Source organism: Carya illinoinensis, chromosome 6 (genome assembly GCF_018687715.1).
Source record: "Carya illinoinensis cultivar Pawnee chromosome 6, C.illinoinensisPawnee_v1, whole genome shotgun sequence".
In the NCBI taxonomy this organism is placed as follows: domain Eukaryota; kingdom Viridiplantae; phylum Streptophyta; class Magnoliopsida; order Fagales; family Juglandaceae; genus Carya; species Carya illinoinensis.
The window spans coordinates 9,380,621-9,404,592 of record NC_056757.1 but is presented as its reverse complement, the minus strand read 5'-3'; the positions used below and the strand labels follow the sequence as shown (position 1 = coordinate 9,404,592).

At 39.8% G+C, this 23,972-nt stretch overlaps 1 protein-coding gene and 1 non-coding gene across 4 annotated transcripts; both read right to left on the bottom strand.

Annotated features, from left to right (window-relative positions):
* Positions 1–121: 121 nt before the first annotated feature.
* On the bottom strand, positions 122–22,611 carry LOC122313785 (protein ESMERALDA 1-like). Of its 3 annotated transcripts, none has more exons than XM_043129010.1 (10): positions 21,916–22,611; positions 20,116–20,185; positions 19,169–19,236; positions 18,946–19,034; positions 14,804–15,016; positions 8,014–8,218; positions 7,766–7,933; positions 1,641–1,808; positions 1,395–1,552; positions 122–870 (listed from the first exon to the last, which is right to left on the bottom strand). In XM_043129010.1, exons 1-10 carry the CDS (start codon positions 22,282–22,284, stop codon positions 654–656), a joined length of 1,725 nt encoding a protein of 574 aa, XP_042984944.1. In that variant the 5' UTR covers positions 22,285–22,611; the 3' UTR covers positions 122–653. The 3 variants fall into 3 exon arrangements, with proteins under 3 accessions (XP_042984944.1, XP_042984942.1, XP_042984943.1); XM_043129008.1 differs by having other exon boundaries at positions 1,362–1,552; positions 21,916–22,609; XM_043129009.1 differs by having other exon boundaries at positions 1,362–1,552; positions 14,804–15,001; positions 21,916–22,609.
* LOC122314608 lies at positions 16,085–16,245 on the bottom strand. Its single transcript, XR_006243822.1, has one exon. It is a non-coding gene; the product is annotated as a U1 spliceosomal RNA (small nuclear RNA).
* Positions 22,612–23,972: the final 1,361 nt, after the last annotated feature.

Sequence of the window (23,972 nt, the reverse complement as noted above, 5' to 3'; positions counted from 1 at the left end):
AACAAAAACACAAAACTAAGTGTAGAACAATCGTTAAAAACAAAAACTAGGTGTATAGAATCAGGGATTAGTATGTGACATATGTGACCTTAATACAAAAATAAGACGGAAGAGAATATGATGAAGAAAGTGTAAAGGCATAAAGTTTCTATTATAAGGCATCTTCAAAAAAACCGGGGCCAAAAATGAGAAATGAAGAGCTACAACTTTTGGAACAAAAAGAATCTGTATCCTGATTTTTAAGAAATGTACAGGAAGTTCAACGTAAGTCTACAGTCTTGAATATGCTGATCAAACTCCAAATAATGTACAAGCTTGGCAAAACCAGTGCGTGTATGGATGTGAACGTCATGTCACAGCATGCACGGCAGCTGCAACTTAACATATGAAGCAAACAATGCTGTGTCTAGGTTGCCCGGGAACTCCTGCGACGGGACAACTCCTGAAGAATGTGCGTTCTATGTTCTCCACGCGCATCATATAAAAAAAGATGCAAGTTCAAAAGGCCAATCCCGGAAATAATCAGGTCAATGTAGCGTCCAACAAAATGTTTGAATCTCCCAAAATTGAAGTGTACCCTCTCACCGCGTGGAAAGGGGAAAAGAATGAAAGAATTACAACACGGAAAAAAGGGGGTCAGCAGCAACATGTGCTCAGAAAGTTGGGTAGGAGAAACACCCATAATAATAGCTCTTTATCCAAGCAGATCGGGTAGCTGATGATGATCTTGAAACTTCTGATTTGTTAGAACGGCACATGCAATCTGGGCATGGAAACATATAAATTGAGTCATTTGGCCTTTTAAGTTCGTATCCCTTGGAATCGCTATGAGATCGCATGTTCAGCATCTGACGCTTGAAACTTCTCCATCTAGGAATAAAACAAAGGAAGATAAACAATCAGACAGTGCACTTCTATCTATTGCAGGTTAGGAGCACTTTGGGCAAAAACAGCCATATAAATTGATTCCACGGTTCTTCAATCTTGAACCAAAGGAAAAGGGAAACAAGACACTCGAAGGTATAACATATATATTATATTGAAAAAAAGGTACCAGAAGTCTGGAAGGGTATTCGGTATCCATAGAACTGACACATTAAAAAATTCAGCTTTGCTATCTTAAGAAGTATACATGGCCTAAACAGACTCTTATGATAGGCATCTGACTTGCCAAAAATATATCCCACTCCATGATGATTCAGACCCTTTTTGGTCTTTGCCTGCACATTTAGCTAAAGTTCTAAAGAGAAATGCATTTGGCTTTTCTTCTGAAGTGAATTTATAGCAAATTTTGCCTCCTTTCTGCCATTTCAGTCTATATAAAATGGACAAATGATTTAGCAATTCAACATATTGCATACCCTATATTCGGATTATCAAGGAGTAGTGCTAACTTTCGCTTGTCGGGCTTGATTGTCTTTGAGTGTCCTCCGTACAAGTATCTCCGGTGGCCCATCAGAAAATGGGGGAAGTTTCCGCCTTGAGTTGTCACAAAAACCTCACTATGGACACAAACAGTGTAGTCTATGGCAGCCATCCTGGAAGAATAATTCTAGAAAAACTAGCTCGAGTCAAAACAAGGACTTTAAATTCAACATCAAAGATGGAAGGAAATACAAATATCTGCATATAATTCAAACCTTAAATGGAGCAAGTTCTGCATTTGATGCCAAAATCTCTTTAGTTTGCAAATTAGGGAACATCTCCAATAACGGGGCCATGTTTCTTTCAGCATTGTATATCTTTCCAGATGCCAAATAAATATAAGTGCTTCTATTAAAGCCCATTCCCCGAAGCATCAAGCCTACCTGAATGCAAGAAAACATGATTGAGCTATCTACAAATATATATACACCCTAAATATTACATATACATCCTAAACAAATATAAAAATTAAAGTTGGAGAAAATTCATAATAGCGTTGAATAAAATATCCTATGCACTTAGCTCTGTAGCATAAGGAACTTGACAAATATCCAATCCGGCCAGTTAAGAAGACAAACAAGGCACTTGATATAAAACTGAAGTCTTAGCTTATCCTTGTACTCTGTCACTTATCTAAAACGATATATAAATTTAAAGAATACAGACTTTTCAAGATTCTTGGACCCTTCTATGTAGACATTTCCAGTTAAAGAAATATTTCATGCACATTATCACCTCGTCTTTACCTAAATAGTCCCTACGCAATTGTTATGCAATAAAACAATGAGACACAAAAAGTTTGGAGTTGATGTAGGCAAATGATAATAAGTTAAACCAATGTATAAAGAAATTTTGGACCTGCAGCAAACACAATGCATATGGTCACAAAATGAAGTTTTGGCATTCTACAGTTGTGTAATAGAAGTTCAATATGCATAATTTTTTTTTTTTTTTGATAAGTAAGAAGAAATATATTAAATCATGAAGATAGGCTAGGCCCGAGTACACAAAGGGTATACAAAAGAGCTGCAAAAAGCAGCGCAGAGATCATTGAAAGAAGTTTCATTCAGTACAATAGAAGAAGCCCAAAGTAGTAAAGTACAATAAAAGAAGTCCCTAAACCCTTCCTTTGAAGGCTCCTGCTCCTCAAAACAGTGACTATTCTTTTCATTCCAAGTACACCACATTTAACAAAGAGGCACCATCTTCCAAATAGCCGCAATTTGCCCCTTACTCCGGATTCCTCTCCAACATGCCAAGAGCTCTATCACCCTTCTAGGCATTACCCATACCATACCTAGCCTTGTGAAGATGTCATCCCATAAAACCTTGACTACTTTGCAAGTAAGGAGTAGATGATCCGCTGACTCACTATCGTGTTTGCACATGAAGCACCAGTCTATTAGATAGAGGCCGTGCCTTCTCAGCTTATCTATAGTCAGAATACTCCCGTGGGATGCTAGCCAAACAAAGAAAGCCACTTTTTAGGAAACCTTAGTCTTCCTTATGCATTTCCAAGGGAATGCATGGGAGTGGTGTGTTGATAGTACCTTGAAAAAGGAACCTGAGGATGACCAAACCAAACAATCCTCTCCATCAGCATGTAGATTCAGCACATGTAACACGCTGTAAAAATAAGCAATATCTCCTAGTTCCCAATCCTGCGCCACTCTAGTGAATCTCACTTACCAAGGGGTGAAGTTGGAGGAGATGTCCAAATTGTCAGCAACTGTAGCGTCCTTATCAAACGCAATCCTAAAAAGAGAAGGAAAAGTGATCTTCAAAGCAACCTCGCCACAACAAGGGTCGTGCCAGAAACTGACCACCGGAAACATACAGTTAACAAGAAAATCAGCCCAGCCATTGCGTATAAACTTCCACAAACCCACACCATAGGTCCCTCTTACTTCATTAGAACACCAACCTCCCCCCATATGCTCCCATATTTAACGTCAATTAAGGCAATGAGAACTTACTTTTCTCCCCGGGCAGGTCTCATCAAAGTCAATGCCTTGCTGTTGATGGAAATTTCCCTCCAAATGGCATCTTTTCCCTGTGATACCGCCAACCATTTACCTAGGAGAGCCTGGTTGAAAATTCTCAAGTTGCAAATCCCCAATCCACCGTAAGACAAAGTTGTACATACCTTTTCCCACTTGATCAAAAGGAATTTTTTCATGTCCTCCAAACTACCCCATAGGAAATCACAAAAGGTCTTCTCTAATCTATGTGCCACATCGGGTGGCAAGGGGAATAAGGAGAGAAAATATGTGGGTAGATTAGAGAGTGTGCTCTTAATAAGAGTGACTCTGCCGCCTTTGGATAAATAAAGTCACTTCCAACCTGCTAGTTTGCGCTCAATTTTCTCAATAATCTCTTCCCGCATTGCCTTGAATTTATGAGGGGCCACCAAAGGAAGACCAAGATACTTCATAGGCAAGGATGACACCTTGCAGCCCAGAAAACCAGCCAATACACTTAGATTATCAACCGCACCGACTTGTCCAATTTCAAGTTTTGCAAGATTGACCTTGAGACCAAAAACGGCTTCAAAACAGAGCAAGAGAGCTTTTAGGGAGCGAATCTAATCAGGATCTGGCTCACAAAAAATCAGCATGTCGTTAGCGAAGTGGAGATGAGAAATTGAGAGATTACCATGAGTGGAGCCACCTACTGAGAGGCCCAAGATGAAGCCTCCATCCACCATTCCATTCAACATTTTATTTAAGGCATCCATTACTAAGATGAAGAGAAGAGGTGATAAAGGGTCTCCTTGCCTCAAACCCCAAGAGCTATTAAAGAATCCTTCAAGAGTACCATTCACCAAGACAGAAAATCTAACTTTAGTGATACAATGCTTCATCCATTGGCACTACCTTTCCCCAAAACCGTACCTACCAAGTATGTGCACCAAGAAATCCCAATTTACATGATCAAAAGCTTTCTCCATATCCAACTTACATACAATACCTGGAATGCCGGCTTTAACTCGACTTTCCAAACATTCATTAGCAAAGAGGACTAAGTCAAGGATTTGCCTCCCTTTTACAAAGGCGTTTTGGGACTTCGATATGATCTTCCCCATTACCATGCTCATTTGCTGGGCCAGCACTTTGGAGATAATTTTATAGACCCCACTCACCAAGCTAATGGGGCGAAAATCTTGCACCTCCACCGACCTTGCCTTTTTTGGAATAAGGGCAATAAATGAAGCATTGAGACTTCTCTCGAATTTTAAGAAAGTGAAATTCGAGAAATACCTTTATAATATCCTTCTTGACAATGTCCCAGCTAGCCTGAAAGAAAGCCAGTGTGAAACCATTTGGACCTGTGGCCTTGTCTTTTTCCATCCCTTTTAGCACCTTAAACACCTCCTCCTCTTCAAACGGCCTTTCCAACTACACTACACTTGCTGCATTGATAGAATCAAAAGTCAGCCCATTTACCTTGGGCCACCAAGGGTGTTGCTCTTAGGGGAGTTGGTCATACTAGGGGACTATGTGCTCCTTTATGGCTACTTTGTCTTATATGATCTGCCCTTTGGAATGGAGAATCTCGATGGTGTTGGTTCTTCGATGAGCATTAGCAACACGATGGAAGAATTTGGTGCTCTTATCCCCTTCCTTCCTCCAAAAGCGTGATTTTCTCCAATTCAACTACTACCACCAATTTCCTTTCCTTTTCATCAGCCATGAGGGCCCCAATCACCTCTTTGTCCTCAAAGCACTGCAGTTCCTAAAAAAAATTATACCTTTGGTCATTTAAGTTCCTAAAAAAAAAGGTCATTTTTCAAGGCTTTGAGTTTCCCAGCTATGACAAAGCTAGGGGAGCCCGAGATCTGATCGGAGGACCACCATGACCTGATTTTGTCCATGAATCCCTCCACCTTTGACCACATATTCTCAAATTTGAAATATCTCCACCCCTCATGAAGACCCCTGCAATCCAGCAAAACTGGGAAGTGATTTGAGCAAAGCCTAGGAAGGCATTTCTGGCAAAGAGTGGGGAAGTGTGCCTCCCATGAAGGAGAGACAATAAATCTGTCCAGCCGAGACCATGCCCTCCCGTTTGACCGAGTGTAATCACCCGCTGCTAGTGGGAGGTCAATCAAATCCAACTTAAAAAATAAGGTTGAAAAATCAGCCATGGTTGACCCCGAGTTAGAAACCCCCGACCTTTCACTAGAGAACCGAGTGATGTTGAAATCACCTCCAATGCACCATGGGCCCTCCCACCAACTACACAAACCAGCAATCTCATCCCAAAGAAGCTTCCTGTTGTTGTCAATGTTAGGTCCATAAACACCTGCAAAACCCCACCCAAAGACATCCTACAAAGTAATGAAAGAACATGCAACCACAAACTCACCAATAAACTCCTCCACCAAGTCAACAACTCTCTTGTCCCACATCACAATAATGCACCCTTTGAATCAAGACTAGTCCATCCCACATTCGCACAATTCCATAAGCTTCTTATAATTTTCCTGTCCACATACTTTAATTTAGTCTTCTGCAAACAAATAATGTCTGCCTTCCAATCCCGGATTAAGTTCTTCACTCTAAGGCATTTGCTCGGGTCATTCAAACCCTAAACATTCCATGAAAGGATCTTGGGCTTCATGGATCACTTAGGTTCACCCTATCCATAATCCTCCCCCTGCTAGCACTTCCTTCCCCTGATTCATAATTTACAGAACATGATAGCCTCTTTAGCTCCATTTCTCTTTTGATGGCGAATCAATGTGAGTGAGACTGTCCTACTGCAATGGCTATGAATAGAGCTGTCAGTTGGTCCTCAAAACAACATAGGAGATACCTGCACAATGTCGAATCTCTTACCTTCTTCAATACCCAATCTGATTGTGGATCAGACCACAGTAATACTAGGTGTAGAGAGCAGATAGAACTGGGATCATCCCCAAAGTCCTCCAGTTCAGCGAAAGGCACCATGTCTTCAAACCTAGTTGGAGACTCGACTGAGACTTCCTCTTCCTCCTCTTTAGAACTAGTTTCATCATCTTCCTCAACTGTGCAAAGGACCCTGGAAAGGGTCACAGGGGCTTCCACTGAGAGAGGACCCATGGGGACTGTGAAAAGGGGTTGACCAGAGTGGGCATCGACCCCTGGAGGCATGGAGAGCTCTTCTCGAGCCGAGAGGGGGTCCAGGTTGGAACCCAAGGGCTCAACTGAGCAAATCGACCTTTTCCGTGGCGGCTTCAAGCCTCTGATGGCCTAAGAAACAGTAGTGCCGATGGGGTCAACGAAGTCTAGTGGCAATGGCTGTGTTGCCAGAGGGATATTGGCGGGATTAGGGCACTCAAGCCTAAGGAGAAGGCTCGGGGCCCGAGACAGGGCTGTTACCCAACCATGGGTCACGGGCTTAATGGGCTTAGTGGGCGTGGTGGGCTTCCTAGTCATGGGCCCAACTCGGTGAGGGGGGTCTGGCCCCTTCCTATGCTAGCCTGATCCCTGGGCCTCCTCAGTAAGCATGGCCTTTCCAGAATGGGCAGCCCCATTTCCTTGGCCCATTAGCACACTTAAACCCCAATCAACCTTCCTCATAAGAGCCAAAATCTCCTCTGTTAATCCTGACAAATGGCCTCTGACCTCCCATAGCACCCCTTCTACGTCTCCCAACATAGGACCTACAACAAGGATTCCCCTACCCCCCATGCATATGAAGCCCTATTGGAGGGTGGAAAACTCTCTTCCTCTAGTGCCGCTGTAGGTGGTGGCTCTTCTCAAATGGTGGCAAGCAACTTTACCTAGGAGGTAAGCAAAATCTTCCCAGCCACTTCCCTTCAAGCCTTCAGGGACCATCACCGATCCCCTCTTCTTTTTGAATCCAAGTTCTACCAAGTGCAAGAAGCACCCCCGGGCATTTACATACCTTTGAATAGCAAGGACTCCATTTCCCACCCTCTTTTGCCTAAAGAAAGTATCCCGGTAATGAGAGGCTAGCCCTTCCTGCACCCTCTAGACCACCCATGAAGCCAAAGCTCATTTTACTACGATGGATGTGGCCAATCTTCTACTACGTTTAGTAATACGAATACTACTACCCCCCTCCAACGTGAAAACAAAGGATTTTGATTCCACCTTGAAGTGCCTAACATACTCCATAGATGAAACGAAACTGACTAAAACAAGTACTAGAAAAATGAGAACACCTAGGAACTGAGTGAATCAACTTCAGCGAGAAGCACCGGAGATGAGGTTATTAGTGTCCATGAAAAAGCTTTGGATGGAGAGCAAAACTTTGGAGAGAGAAAAACTTTGTCTCAATTCACGTTCAATATGCATAATTACATTCAATGGAACTAGCAAGGCATATTTACTTCTAAAGGAGTAAGGGGACATTTGCCATTGATCCTAATTGCTCCAGGACGTATAACTCGACCACGCTTTGTAAATTTCCCTTTCCAACCTCTTTCCCTTGCTACCTTCATGTCTGCAATTTCTTCCTCTCCACCATCATATATGCAACAAGAGAAAGCAACCATATCCTGTACATGTGAGAATCATTATTAGAACTTTCAGCAAAAGCAAATCAAGCCACCACATTTCTTATGTAATTGAATGTGACCTCCTCAAAGCGAAGATGCACAGAGATGTATTTGCCACCATTACTTGCACTGCGATCTTTCATTCGTGCAACCAAAGTTTCTCCCAATGTTAATATAGCACTTGAAAACCTCAAAGCTTCATAGTTTGCAAAGCACCTAAGCCTTTGGACAGCTGGAGGAGCATCGAATGACAATCGATTTGCAAAAGGAGATATCCTTATAAACCTGTTTTATTCAAAAGGAAAAACAATTTGATGCTTCAAATGGGCTATATTAAACATCATCTAGTATTCAAGAATTACAAATGATAACCAATTCCTGAGTTACATGAGTATGTGCCAGTGCCATGCAATGCAATGCAATGACTTTGCCAAGTATCAACGCTTAACTTGCGTTATCAAAGAAGAAATTTAGAACCAAAACTCAAAAATTTAAAACTCACTGTCACATAATATTAAGTAACGAGAAGTGCTACAGCCATAAAGAAATCTCACAAAAGTAAACCCACAAATTGACATAGTTTCATATGATATTTTTTTCTTTTGATAAATAAATAATTTTATTGATCAAAGAATGGCAAAAGCCTGTATTACAACTCTGATGCCCCACCTAAGTGAGCTCATTAGAGCCAAGGAAATCTCGAAGGGCCATGCCATTAAAATCTACAGCAATGGCCCAACTACAAAGAGTTCTAAAAAATAAGAATTTAAGCTCCTCTATAGATCTTTCCTTGTCTTCGAAAGTCCGCTCGTTGCGCTCCCTCCACAAACTCCATAAGATGCAAATAGGGATCATCTTCCACATAGTTTTAATCGGTTGCCTGCCTCTTATGCTAGGCCAACTGGCCAACGCTGCCTCCACGGTTTTTGGTATCACCCAAACCAATGCCAATCGATCAAACACGTCGTTCCATAGAGTCCTTGCTACATCACAATGTAACAGAAGATGATTTACCGACTCTCCCCCTCCTTTACACATACAACACCAGTCTGCGATAATGATCCTTCTTTTCCTTAGATTATCAGTGGTAAGAATCTTACCCAGGGAGGCTGTCCAGACAAAGAAATAGGCTTTTGGAGGTGCCTTGTGGCTCCAGATCTTTCTCCAAGGGAAAAGAGAGTTGGACTCTGGGGTGAGGGCCTTATAGAAAGACTTAACCGAAAAGATACCTTTTCTTGCTGGAATCCACCACATGACATCTTCTTGCTGGTTGTTTACTCTTATAGAATAAATAAAACTGTAAAAATCTGCAATGCTGTTTATCTCCCAATCCTAAACTGCTCTACCAAAATTAATATTCCAAGTACTCTGTCCCCCCGACACCTCCATAGCATCCGCCACTGATAAATCCTTTACACTTGCCAATTGAAATAAAGAGGGATACAAATCTTTTAAAGCCCTGCTATCACACCACACGTCGCTCCAGAATTTAATCCTGGTTCCTGTACCCACCTGGATCCTAACAAAACGATTAAACACCTCCCAACCTCTTCTAATGTGCTTCCACAATCCAACTCCATGAGCCCCATTAACTTCCCTAGTGCACCAATCTCCCCATAAGTCTCCATATTTCTTTTCAATAACCAATTTCTATAGAGAATCTGGTTCCCTGGCAAATCTCCATAACCATTTGCCGAATAATGCCCGATTAAACACCCTTAGGTTCCTAACTCTCAATCCTCCCCCCGGGATAGAGCGGCACACCTGTTTCCACTTAACCAAATGAAACTTAAATTCGTCCCCCAAACCCCCCCACAGAAAGTGGCGTTGGAGCTTCTCAATACGGGTTGCCACACTTGCTGGTATCGGAAATAGAGATAAGAAATATGTGGGTAAGTTAGATAATTTACTTTTTATCAAAGTGATTCTACCGCCTTTGGACAAGTACATTCTTTTCTACCCCGCCAACCGCCGCTCTATTTTCTCGATCACTGTATCCCATATCGAAGAAGCCCTCGAAGCACTCCCCAGCGGAAGTCCCAAATAAGTCAAAGGGAATGAGGCTATCTTGCAACCCAACGTTCTTGCCAAGAGGCGAATATTAGGAACAAGCCCAATTGGCACTAGTTCTGATTTGTCCAAATTTACCTTCAACCCAGAGACTGCCTCAAAGCAGAACAGTAGGGCCTTTAACGCTTGAACCTGCCTTTGGTCTGCTTCGCACATAATCAGTGTATCATCTGCAAATAATAAGTGGGAAATATTAATAATACCCCTACTCGGGACTCCGATCGGGAAGCCTGTTATAACCCCATTCACAACCAAAGCCGATAGCATCCTGCTTAGTGTCTCCATGATAATGACAAATAACAAGGGGGATAATGGGTCCCCTTGTCTCAATCCACGAGAGCTCTGGAAGAAACCCACTGATACTCCATTCAACAATACAAAGCATTTTGCCGAGGAAATACACCAACGGATCCATGTCCTCCACCGCTCTCCAAAACCACACCTTCTAAGTAAATGAAGAAGGAAATCCCAATTGACATGATCATACGCCTTTTCCATATCAAACTTGCACATTAATCCTGTTTTCCGGGCTTTCATTCTGCTATCAAGACATTCATTAGCAATTAACACCGCATCCAGTATGTCTTCCTTTTACAAATGCATTTTGGGGTTGACAGACAATCTTCCCCATCACCTTGCTCAGTCTATTCGCAAGAACCTTGGAAATTATCTTATACACCCCACTCACTAAACTAATAGGCCTGAAATCCTTAATCTCCGCCGCCCCCACCTTCTTAGGTATCAAAGCAAGGAACGTTGTGTTAAAGCTTTTTTCAAACCTTCCTTCGCTGAAAAACTCCTGAAAAACCTTCAATAGGTCTTCCTTAATAACTTCCCAACAACCCTGAAAGAAACCCATAGAAAAGCCATCCGGTCCTAGTGCCTTGTCCTTTGCCATTTTCCTCACAACTTCATAAACCTCCCTCTCTTCGAAGTCCCTTTCTAGGCGAGATGCATCACTCTCGCCTATGGTGTTAAAATCCAGCCCATTCAGTGGAGGCCGCCATTCCACCTGCTCCTTTAGAAGGTTCTCATAGAAATCCACAACATGATTGTGGATTACCTGTTCATCTCTGCATTCCTCTCCATCTACCTTCAACATTTCAATATTATTATATCTTCTATGTGAGTTCGCAATTCTATGAAAGAAACCCGTACTCCGATCCCCTTCCCTCAACCATAGAGCCCTTGATTTCTGACGCCAAGACATCTCTTCTAATAGAATCAACCTTTCAACTTCTGCAATCAGCTCAACCTTCCTCTCTTGTTCCGCCTAAGTGAGGTGTTGTACCTCTTGCAGTCTCTCAATCTCCTATATTTCTAACAACTTTGCTTTTTTCATTTCTCCTACGTTGCCAAAAGATTCCACATTCCATACTTGCAAATCTTTTTTGAGAGCTTTCAGTTTTGCCGCAAAAATGAAGCTAGGTGTGCCTTGGAACTGGTAGGAAGACCACCAATGTTTTACCCTATCCACAAATCCTTCCAATTTCAGCCACATGTTCTCAAATTTAAACGGCCAACGACCCTTACGAATACCTCCACAATCGAGCAAAATCGGCCAATGATCTGAACCAATACGAGGCAACCGCTTCTGCCAAACCTCTGGAAAGTGGCATTCTCATTCTGGTGAAATTAAAAACTGATCCAATCGTGACCAGGATTGATTATTAGACCACGTAGCGGTACCACCGGCTAAAGGCAAGTCTACCAAGTTCAAGTCAAAGATGCATTCTGAGAAAGCTTCCATTGCTGGCCGTAATCTTCTACTTCCCGACGCTTCGCTTGGGAATCTCACCAAGTTGAAATCTCCCCCTATACACCAAGGGAGATCCCACCAGTTGTGAATCCCAACCAGTTCATCCCATAACAAACTTCTATCTTTGTCTAAATTGGCGCCATAAACACCTGCAAAAGCCCAAAAATAGTTATCGGCTACACTCTTAAAAGAGCAAGCCACCGTATAATTTCCAATAAACTCCTCCACCCTTTCTACAACACGTCTATCCCACAAAACCACAATACCTCCTGAAGCCCCATTTGATGCCAGATAAGCCCAATCTACATGTACCCCGCTCCATAGACTCCGCACAATACCCCTATCAATGTAATTCAATTTAGTTTCTTGTAAACAAACAATATCCACTTTCCATTCCCTGATCATATGTCTTATCCGCAAGCGCTTATCTACATCATTAAGCCCACGGACATTCCAAGTCACTATTTTTGGTTTCATGGAGGAACGGTCTGCCCCTTCCCTTTTACTCTACTCCTACTAGCGCTGCCCTCCACATTCATTGTCCAAGATAGTCTTTTGAGCTCCCGGTGCTTCTTTGATTCTCCCTTATTTTTTTGTTTATGCCCCGCCTTTATTGCTGTGAACAAGGCCATGAACTGCTCCTCATACCCATCACATTCAAGCCCCACTATTTTCTGTATTTCTTTCACCTTATGAAAAACCCAATCCGAGACATTCAGTTGATAAGGGACGCGAAAATTCAATGGAGTGGGTTCCTCCATTCTGTTTATCTGGTTTCCTTGGAATTCTCCATCCAGAGTTATATCTTCCAACCCCATAAGTCCACCATCATTAGGAACCTCAGAAACCCCCTCCACCAAAAGATTACAGTCATCGGGCCCCTCCCCTTCCAACTCTTCCATCTCCGAATCACTATCTGAAAGGATTGAGAGTTCCAACCCATCTGCTATGTTGTCTCCAGCATTAACCGGCTTCGTCTGGCCACCACAGAGAGGGAAAATAATTTCTCCAGTCGCCGGAGATGAGACGCTCAAAATCGGCCTAGGGTACTGTGCACCCATGGCCGTCGGCACCTTGCCGGAATCTCCCCCTGCCCCCGTCGGCACCTTATGTGGAGTCACCGTTGGCAGATCAGTCGCCGGCGAGCATAACACTAGCTCGAGCGTTGTTGAACTCACGTTGATGGGTACCGGGTTATACAATTGTATCGGGGCACTAGGTGAGCCAGCAGGGCTCAATAAACAGGTGCGCTAGGTCGGCCCAGGCCCAGGCCCTGTATCCCTATCTTTAAAAGAAGCACTGGGCCGAGCGTTATCCACATAGCCCGGCCATTCTAAGTCCAGCAAAGCTGAACGTGGCTGAGGCCCACATATAGGCCCTTTTGGCCCTTGATCACACGGCCCCGAGTCCACTTCACCTTCAGCCGAAACCATCTTCCCCTTCCCTTTAAAATCCTTTTTCATCCCAACATAAGCACGTAGCTCCTCCATTTCCCTCTGCACTTTTCTCAACTGCCCCTGCAAATCCAACAGACGCCTACTACTCACCCACGTCTCCTGCCCAACCTCAGGCCTGCCATGTCCTGACCCCCCGTACAGCTTGAGTGGCTCGATACGCACCCCCATCCCTCCCATTGGTCTCGCCGTGCACTGGTCTCGCCACCGTAAGGGCCTCTGCGTACGTAAAGTTGGTTCTATATGCCTTAGTCCTAACACCTTTAACTACCGACTCCCTCGACTGAGTCATCTCCTCTGCCATCTCCTTTAAACTTTTCCTGTCCCGTCCACCTGAACCTTCCGGAAAACAGAGTAGAGAAACTCTTCCCTCACGTCCATATTCTGCAACCGATAGATAACAGCCTCGGTGATTTGTGCAACGTTGTGCAACGAAACTCCTGTAGCCCTCCCTTACCACGGAGTACACCGCCTTGCTCCCCCCTCTCAGGCAATCCTCCAGCACGCGTACGAGCCATAACAGTGTGTTACGGCACACTACCACCTCATATTTTTCCTTCCACCCCCTCTCAGATATGCGAAAGTTAACTCCTTCTCTAACAAACGCAATCCTTTTCAATTCTATCACTAACTCTCTCGTTAGAACCATCCTCCTTCGTATAACTGCACCACCGTTAGACGTTGTTTACGCCAGCCGGCAAAAAAACATGCATGTGTACGGAGAGAGAACTTTTTTAGCTCTTTTGATATTTTGAACTAAGAGCAATGCTACATACAATCGTGGAATTGCAAACGTCGCGCAATCGCTTTGAAAAAGAGTGGGGTCCATGATTAAAAAGTTAGTTTTTTTTCATGTGGGTCCCATATTAATTCATTTTTTTCAAAGCGACTACACGACACTTGCACAACCACGACTGCAAATATCATTTCTCTTTGAACTATCTAGCTTTTTTTTTTTTTGATATGTTATATCTACATTACAATAAAAGTAAATCTACAATCTAACGTACATCAGACCACATTTGTTTGTGGGTTTACATTTGTGGAATCTCTTTGTGGCTAAAGCATTTCTCTTAAGTAACCGATCTCTCCCATTCTGCAATCATATATCAATTATTGCTTATTTACCACTGATCAGGTTGTATTCCAGTGAAGAATTTTGAAAGATTAACCTAACCCATTTATAGCTTTTATTCGCTCACACAGCTACTCCAACACCTAGAGAGTTGACACTTCAGCCACGTGTTAAGTAGGTCATCATACAAGGATGAATACAGCAATATTAGCTCTTCCCCAGTGGATCCTTCTTTATGGCTGGTTAGTTAAGAAAGAACCCCCCCCCCCCCCCCCCCAAAAACAAAAAAAAAAAAAAAAACCTTTTGTAGTATATTAAAGATACCAGTAGCTCGAGTACTGAAATGTGTTATCACTACCTAACACTACCTGGAAAGCATACACCAACTGCATAGGTAAGCATTTATAGTGTTTACAAGTTAAAAAATCAGATTCTTTTAATGCTAAGATATAAAGGAAAAGAGTGATCGTGCGGAAATAAGAAACAAAGGAAAATTTGACATTTCAACTCACTTTTCTTCAAGGAGCCTTGGGAGCACTGCATCCCTATAATACTGAATGGGTGACCATGCTTTTATTCTGAAGTTGTAAACATTGTTCATATTCTGGTCAAATCGTTCCATTATGTACGCAGGAACCTTGTTAACCACTCGAACATCATTTTCCAAGGTACTGATGAAATAATCTTCATCGTAAATGTCTTTGAATTTGCTGTACAAGTAAAACCTGAGTCAGAAAATCTAGCCTATGTTAGATTTATTTATGTTTATTTGTGTCTACGTTATACTATCAAAAAACAATGTAAAATGGAATTATATAAGTCCTGATGAATTACCGTGATATCGAATGGATAATGCAACAATATAGTGATCATGGTTCTCACTAATCCAAAACCATAAATTTAATGTGTTTGCCAATAAACTGTCCAAAAACCAAAAAAAAAAATCTGTTCCTTTAGATATGAAACTAGAAAAAAGAAAACTTGGAAGTTGAAAAACATTCTCAACTCTTTGAGTTCATTAATGCAAAGGGAATAGAAGGAAAAAAATAATAATCCATGAATAAAAAGTGCCAAGATAGTAAGAGTTGCACAGTAACACTACATGCACAGCCAAAAGCATGTTTTCTACAGTAATACGATATTTAATTACTTGTGAGTTGTGCGAACACTAAATGATAATTTACTGTACCATTCATAAAGATAGCCCATTAATCTGCCCATAACTTGCCTTTATCACTGTCAGAATTAATTAGACAAAACAAAAGGAACTGAGAAATTCAAATCTCACTAAACATTTAACAGTACTGAGCTACCTATCAAAAAAACATTTAACAGTAATGAGCTGCTATTAGACTCATGAAGTAATTTAGATTGCACAAAAAAACACTGACAAAAAACATACCAAAACCTCAGCCTTTATTTTTTATTGGCACAGGGAGTCCAGAACAAAGTCCAACTAATCTTGTGGGTGCATGAGCTCTTGGCAATAAGTTTCCCGCAAGTGTACCTCGGGTACTTCAAGGAGAAATTCCCCTAGTCCGATGGCCCCTAATTCTTTGCATCCAAGGGTTCGAACCTTAGACCTAGAGGGAGCATACCACAAAAAAACCAAGGCTCTTACCACTTGAGCCAGCTCATAGGGGTTCCAACACTCCAGCCTTATTATGGGGAATATTCAATTAAAGCCACCGCTTAAAATGATATCCCACTTAAGGACTTAAGGATTATGTTAACCAGTTTAGCTTGCATGAAACAACTCCTTCAACATTAATTTTTTGATCGGTTCATTTTAGGCAGGGGCCGTGCGAACGCAGGCCCCCACTGCCACAAATTATGACGTAGGCTCTCCCACTTGGGGAGACCTTAGGCGGGCACCCCTCCTGTGTGCAATGGACGTCACCAGCCTAGGCCATGGGCCTTCATGATCACCCATCGACCCCGTCCAGGTAAGTAACTCCTTCAACATTAATATGCATCATAAATGCTATTAACTAACAAACCACCAGAATATTTTTGTAATGATAGAATGTGTAGAAACAACTATGGGGGCCATGGAAGATATTGGAGGTTTGGCCCATATACTCGGATGTCGGGTGCATCTTTAGCTATGAAGCATCTGAGTCTACGTTTGGGACTGTCATTCAAGGAACAATAAATATGGGATGATATTATGGAGAAAGGAATGTCATTTGGCTGTCTTGAAGTGAATCTATCTAAGGTGGCCCAGGAAGCTCTATTTGATAACACTCTCAGATTTTCCACCTATTTTTTGTCACTTTACCTATTCCCAATTGGGTAGCTAATTGCATCAATAAGCTTCAGAGGTATTTCTTATGGTGTGATGTTGGTGGCGAGTTTAAGGTCCACCTAATTAGCTGGTCCAAATTTGCACTCCGCTTTCTTCAGGAGGGCTAGGAGTTAGGACCCTAGCATTTATTAGCCAACCCTATTGGGGAAATAGTTGTGGCAGCATGCAATGGAAAGGAAAGGTTTGTGGCAATTGGTTGTGGAAGTCAAAGACGACGGCATATATTAATATTCAGCCTTTCTTTTCAACATTTAGGGCATGTTTGGACACTTAGATATTCTCATATATTCTTAAAACTTCACATAATTTTCTTCCCAAACATCACTCAAACACAAAACACTTTTCAATTTCAAATATTCAATTTTTTCATCTAATCATTACCTAATCATTATCCAAACACAAAACCCAATCCAACTTTCCCAAACTTCCAAACAAAACACAAAAAATAATACAACTTTTTCAAATTTCAAAGCAAAAATAATCTTAAAAAAATTATATTCGAACAACTTTTTAACCTTATAATATTTTTATTTAATTTTTTCTTTCCTTTTCCAAAACCCAATAAAACATCTTAACTCAAACTATTTCACTTTCATTCACAAACTATTTCATTACTATTAAGTATTCACTGAATTCTAAGATATTCTAACGGTTGCTTGGGAAGTAACATCATCTCATCTCAAAACTTCTCATAATTTCCTTTTCAAATATCACTCAAACACAAAACACTTTTAACTTTCAAATCATCAACTTTTTCATCTAATCATTACAACTTTCCTAGACTTCTAAATAAAACACAAAAAGCAATACAACTTTTTTAAATTTTTAAAACAAAAATAATATTAAAAAAACTATATTCAAACAATTTTTTAACTTTATAATATTTTTATTCAACTCTATCTCTCCTTTCGAAAACTGAATAAAACATCTTAACTCAAACAATTTCACTACTATTCATGGAATTCTCATCTTATCTCATTACCCAGACATGCCCTTAAGTGTCCAAACAAGCCCTTAAACACTCATCTTTTACATATAACCACAAGTGAGAACAGGTGAGAATACAAGCATCAAATGATCTATATCTAACTTATCTGAATAGACATCTAGAAAATAATGGTGCCCATAGAAAAGTCAAACCAAGGATGAGATTTTAAGACCTAAAACTATTAATAACTGAAGAAGTAACTTCCAATGCATCAAAGAAGCCATATATGCAGCAGATGAATAGTCTCCAGTTTTGTTCTCTTTATTTTTTCAATAGGGGAAGAGGGGGGATCAAGCACATTGCATTTACAATGGACCAAATAAAAGGCCAAAAATGTTACAAGCAAACCTATCAATTTTATGGAAAAAAATTTCAGCCCAAAGAGAATTTCTGAGTCCCAAATAAATTCCACATATATGTTACAAAAGAATGCCATCTAAATATGTGCTTAGAAGATTATAGCAGTGAGGGTTCTGCTACATACAGTTACTTTTGCATACTCCTTGTGCACCCCACTGATGTGTTTTGACAAAGCAGTTATTTTATATGAAAAAAAGGTAGACAATCACATTAGTGGAATGAGCAAGGAATACGCAAAAGTGACTGCACATAGAGTTTTTGATCTTAAAAACCCAAAAATCTAAGAACTTGTACCACAGTAACTTAAATTTACATGGTACACAAATTCCCAACATAATCAATTGGACTACTTTTTTTTTTCGAGTAAGATATAAATTTGACGCTTGTTGAAACTTAATTCATCAGCATTTCTAATAGAGAATCATATAGTGGTTACGTATGCACTGATAATAAAAAAAAATAGTGGTTACATATGCAAATTTTTTTTTGCTCATAAAAAAAAAAAAAAAGAATTGCAAATTTTTAGTGCATGTTTGGGATTGCGGTGGAAAATATAGCTTATAACTTTAGGACTTATAGCTTTTAACTTAAATAACAAGCTCTACTATTAAAAAGTCATTTACTGTTTGGTAACCATGTCTCTAAAGTACTTTTAAAGTTAGTTATATTAATTTTTTTTAAATATACAGTTATTTGCAGGAGCTTTTCGATAAAAGCTTCGATTTGATGCTTTTTTAAAAAGTAGATTTTCAGCTTTTTTAAGTGATTAAAGCACTTTTTATAAATTTACCAAACATATCATTTTTTCTTTAAAAGAACTTTTAAACAATTAAAAGTACTTTTTAAGCTTTCAAACTCAATCCCAAATAGGCTCTTAATCTATCTCCATTTAAAAGCTACATCTGCCAACGAATACTTTTACTTTGTTTCCTGCTATTGCATACCAGGAACCCTGTACCTACGACCAAAAACACAAAGAAACATAATTGCTGACCAACCTAGGATCTCTCCAAATGCTATGAAAATGAAAATTGGGGATTACAAGGGTTGCATTAAGGTATCCTGCCACAGCAACTGCGTTGCATATCTACAAAGAGCCGACAAAACCATGTAGGGAAATGTGTCAACATAATTATCAAATACGCAGTCTTCATATTAAAAAGGAAAAATTGATGTAAAGATATATGAATAAGAAAATTCAAAAAATTAAGTAAAACCAACCGATGTCCTTTGCTGATTCAGGCCACCATTTGCCTCAATGTATATGTAACCATTCGTATCCAGCAAACCTAGAAAATGTACAACAGAATCAAATTTGAATGCATCCAGCATCTGGGATTGCTTTATGCATGTATATAAATTCACATCAACATACATTTATACATGTAAGAATAATGCAGATATTGGTAGGGGGGAAGGTAGATACAATATATAGGAATTATAATACAATTATACGGGGAAGTTGAGATGATCAGGATTTACAGCAGATCTATCAGCAGTCAAGTACATAGTAAGAATTCCACGAGTATTCTGGAGCAGAAAGTGTTTGGATGTTTAAAGATTTTTTTAGAAGAACATGAAAATCAGGTCAAGATGTAAATCAAAACAATCGCAGTGGTGGAAGTGCTAATAATGATAAAGGACTGTGAATTATGCTGCTAGTAGTGTTTACGACAGCAGTAATAAAAGAGCTGGAGCTCAAGGTAATGGTGACTGCAATGGTAAAAGTTTGTGCCTATCATCATGCAATGGTAAATGGAGATAGAATTCATGAAGGCACATTAACATTTACGTGTGTGATGGTGGGTTGCAATCATATCAACAGAAGATAAAATTCTTGTTGCAATCTAACCGAGAATGGATGGTCTTAGATTTCTTACTATTCTCTAGCTTGGAATGTTCACTTCAATTAGGATTATAGGAAAATTGTGAATAAAAGCAATATAAGAACAGAAAAGTACATTGAAGAGAAAGTAAACTGAACCTATCACCAAAAAGCAGCATTAACAGCCAGTACTGGTCAACCCCAAATACGGTATAAACCAGCCATTAAAGTGTACTACTTTACAATCCAAATAGCCAAAAGGGAAACCCCACATGAATAGAAATTGAAGTAAGGAAACGTCATCATTAACTCCCCAGAGTAAGACTGTAAATACGTTTCATACCTCCTGAAGACCTGTTAGTACAAGTTCTCCACTTGCCACCTTTATAAGAGTGTTTCCATATAGTTGATATCTAATGGGATTTGATAGCTTATGTTAGAACCAAGCAGCACATGAGTAAAATATTTTTGAAACTGCAAAAAAGAATCTGTACACTAAACAATATGTAACGACCTCAAAGAGAGAGACTGAAGAAAAACATCTACATCAGGATTCAGAAGTCACCAGCCAGTTTTGAAATGAACAAAGCCCACTATTCCAGAAAAAAATTATGGTACAGGTCAACAAATGAATGGAAACTAAACAGTGAAAGGATTAATTGTATTACTATCCATATGATCTTGCCTAAAGCTAGTAAAGAAAAAGTGCAGATGTTTTCTCCTCCAATAATAATTATATTCTCGAGGAATATCTCACTATAAAAAAAGAATATATGACCAGACATAAATTGTTGCACCAAAGAACATACTCGAACATTAGCAAAATACCATCTCTAGTTGTAAGTGTTATAATTGTTAAGGAACTAGTTATCCACAAGATTGAACATTCCAATAATTAAAAAATTCGGTTCATTTTCCACTTTCTCAAGTAAGCAGACTCACTAGATCAACCTGTCCATACAATCCATCTTAGGTAAGCACTCCAAGTTCTTCTAAGCCAACATAATCAAAACTAGCCGGCTAAAGCATCACTAACCATATATGTAGAGATTATAAAGTTTGCTAGAGTTAGTTGCATTAGATTTCAAATACTAAATTACCCCAATAACCACCATAAAGGTACTGATAAAAAGATAACCGCCTTCAAGGTGACCTCATTCCTGGCCATAAGGCAACCTTTTGGCCCAAAAACAATGGAACTGGATGAATCAATTACCTCTTATGTTCCCTCCCTTCCCTACTAGGGTGATTTACTGGATCCCCACCCACTCCTTCTGGACCTTATTGATATTAGAACAATTACCTCATCTGGTCGAGGGAAAAAATAATCAATACATTGCACTAAACGAAAGACCTCAATACAACCAGCCAGCTAAACACAAAGCAGGGCAAGATTCCCCCCAAGTTCTGATCCCTATTATAGCCCAGCCGTAACAGTTGAAAAGTGCAGCCAAAATCAACGCATAACAAAAGACGAGTGTCATTTTATAACAAACATTGCACAAACTGAAAGACCTCAATACAAAACAGCGAACTTCCCACAAAACAGGGCAAGATTCCCCCAGTTCTGATCCCTATTCTTACCCAGCCGTAACAGTTGAGAGTGCAGCCAAAAACAAAACAAAACAAAACAAAAGAAGAGTGTTACATGTTATTACAGTTTTACTTATCCTTTTACTTTCAAGATTCATATTGTTAATTTTCTTTTAAACTTCAAATTTTGAATTTCAAATCTCATGATTTACAGTATATTTTAAAGTACATTTAGCATTTTCCTTCATTTCATATCAAATATTTATCATTTTTCTTGGATAGATCAATGAAATTCAAGCAAATAAATAATTCGCTAAATGACACGTTACAAACCTAATTATAATAACTGATCAGAAGCTGTACAACTCTAATATTTGAGATTAGAAATATACGTGAAAATGCCAAATATCAACAGAAAACAAGGATATCCAACAGACTCACTTCCCAAGTCCCAATGATTCACCAGAAAAGCTACAAAACCGACATACAAACCCGACCCACGTCCCGTTCCCCATAATTCAACAAAAAGTTTCACAAACCAGTATCCACGTCTAAAAATCCAACAAACGCATCAATATTCGGATTAGGAGTAGCAGCATTGAAAACACACCGCATCGGCGGAGGCATTTTCGGAGTTCATTTCGGGTCGGAGCTTGGCATAAATCTTGGGACTCCGGTAAATGGAGCCGGGAGAGGGACGATGGGAGATAATGGGAACGACGTCGAAGGAGACAGAGCCCATATAGAGGAGCATGCCAGAGATGTAGATGAGAGGAGCAAAGAGGAAGATGCCCTGGCGCCGGAGGAGGACTGAGAGGAACAGCCAGGCGAGGCGCTGGGCGAGGGTCCGACCCGGCTGAAGCTGTGCCGGGCCAAACCTCCCCGCCTTCGACCGGCGGTACCGGGGTGACCGGAGCGGCGATGAGGGCGGGGACGGCGTGCTGTGACCGCTGCTCGGTTGCCTGTTGTATGCGTGCATCTCTCTCTCTCTCACTCTCTCTTTAGTATCTCACTCAATACGTCTTCATATGAGCTGGCTTACCCTTCTCTCTCTCTCTTTCTGTGTGTGTGTCCTTTTTTATCTTTAGAGCGAGAAGAAATGGCAGAGGTGAGAGAGAGAGAAGGAAATGTGTGTATGGGTGGACGACGGGAGGAGTGGCGTTTGTTGGGAAAGAAAGTATTTTCCTTTTCGCAGGGAAATTGTGGGGGGAGGAGGGGAGGGAAAGAGATGACTTTTCCTTTTGCATGCACGTCGTTGTGTCGAGCAGTGACATCCAGATCGAAAACGGAGGTTGGAATGTTTTCATTGAATATCGTGTCTCATTGGTACAAAAATTAATTGGTAATTCTTATGGTTAGGGATTAGTAATAATTTATGCATCTTTATTTTAAAAATTACATCTTTTAAAAATTAATTTTAAAGATGAAAAAAAATTCCTAAATTAGATTATGTATTTTTTGACAAATAATAATAAAATATTATTATATTTTTTTCCTAAAATCTAGATAGTCCAATAAATTCAAATCAAATTTAATATCCAAATCTAATAAATTCAATCTACCATATATATATTCAGCAATATAGAAAAATTCACACATGTTTTATATGTAGTCTAATTTCATACAAATTCATAACTTGGACAAGAAAAAATAATAAAAATAATATTTGAAGAAGAAAAAAGACATCTTCAAAGATAAATAATGACTGTGCATAGTTATTCAAAATTATAGATATAGATAAGCTAATGTAGATAATTTTAAGGGAAGTTTATTCAAATTTAAAAATAAAGATAAAAATAAATAAGCTATTGCTAATGCTCTTAGTCGCAATCATTTTAGGTGTGTTTGGACTCAGAATACTTTTCAATATATTTTATTATTATTTTTTATCTATTTTTTACTAATATTTATTATTTTTTACTATTATTTAATATTTTATTATTACTTTTTACTTATTTTTTTATCGCTATTCACAACATATATCAATATTTCTTAACACTCAAACTGAACTTTAGATGGAAGCACAGGTAACATATGGCTGCACATGTGGAAAGTCTCAGGTATTAACGTGCTGATGTGGAACATAAGATTATTCATTCCCTTGTCTTCTATTCTACAAATAGAGGCCTTAACTTGTACTCAAGGGACAATACATAATAAATTCAAAACTGAGAAAAACAGAGAGAATATTCTTGTGTGATAAGCTCCAAGAATTAGAGAGGTGTGCATGAGAGAATGTTCTTGTAATCTCAAGATTGTACTTGATCATTAATAAAGAAAATCTCTTGACTGTTGCTGGCGTGGATATAGATCACTAAGATCGAATCAAGTAAATTCTTCATGTTCTATGCATTGATTTTATATTGTTTTCAAGTTCATTACAAGATCACTAAACTATAGAAGTATGCTCATCTCATGGCTTGAAGCATCCACTTACAGCTTCTAAAGTTGCCTCTTTATTTTTGCCTGATGTCTTCAAACTTTATGGGATGCCCATAAATATTATTTCAGACAAGGGGTCTACTTTCACTAGCTCCTTTTGGCAGGATTTTTTTAAATTGCAATGAGTTAATCTGTCATACACTTTTGCTTACCATCCTCAAAGTGATGGACAAATAGAAATTGTCAACAAATGATAGAAACAGTACTTGAAATGTTTTCTAGTGA

Bases quoted from the DNA above. Each gene is read 5' to 3' on its own strand.
- LOC122313785 (XM_043129008.1), bottom strand. From the start codon at position 22,284: ATGCACGCATACAACAGGCAACCGAGCAGCGGTCACAGCACGCCGTCC. The intron at 7,934-8,013 runs GTCACATTCAAT...TCACATGTACAG, and splicing joins TGCATCTTCGCTTTGAGGAG to GATATGGTTGCTTTCTCTTG. The intron at 1,553-1,640 runs GTTTGAATTATA...TAGTTTTTCTAG, and splicing joins CAGAACTTGCTCCATTTAAG to AATTATTCTTCCAGGATGGC.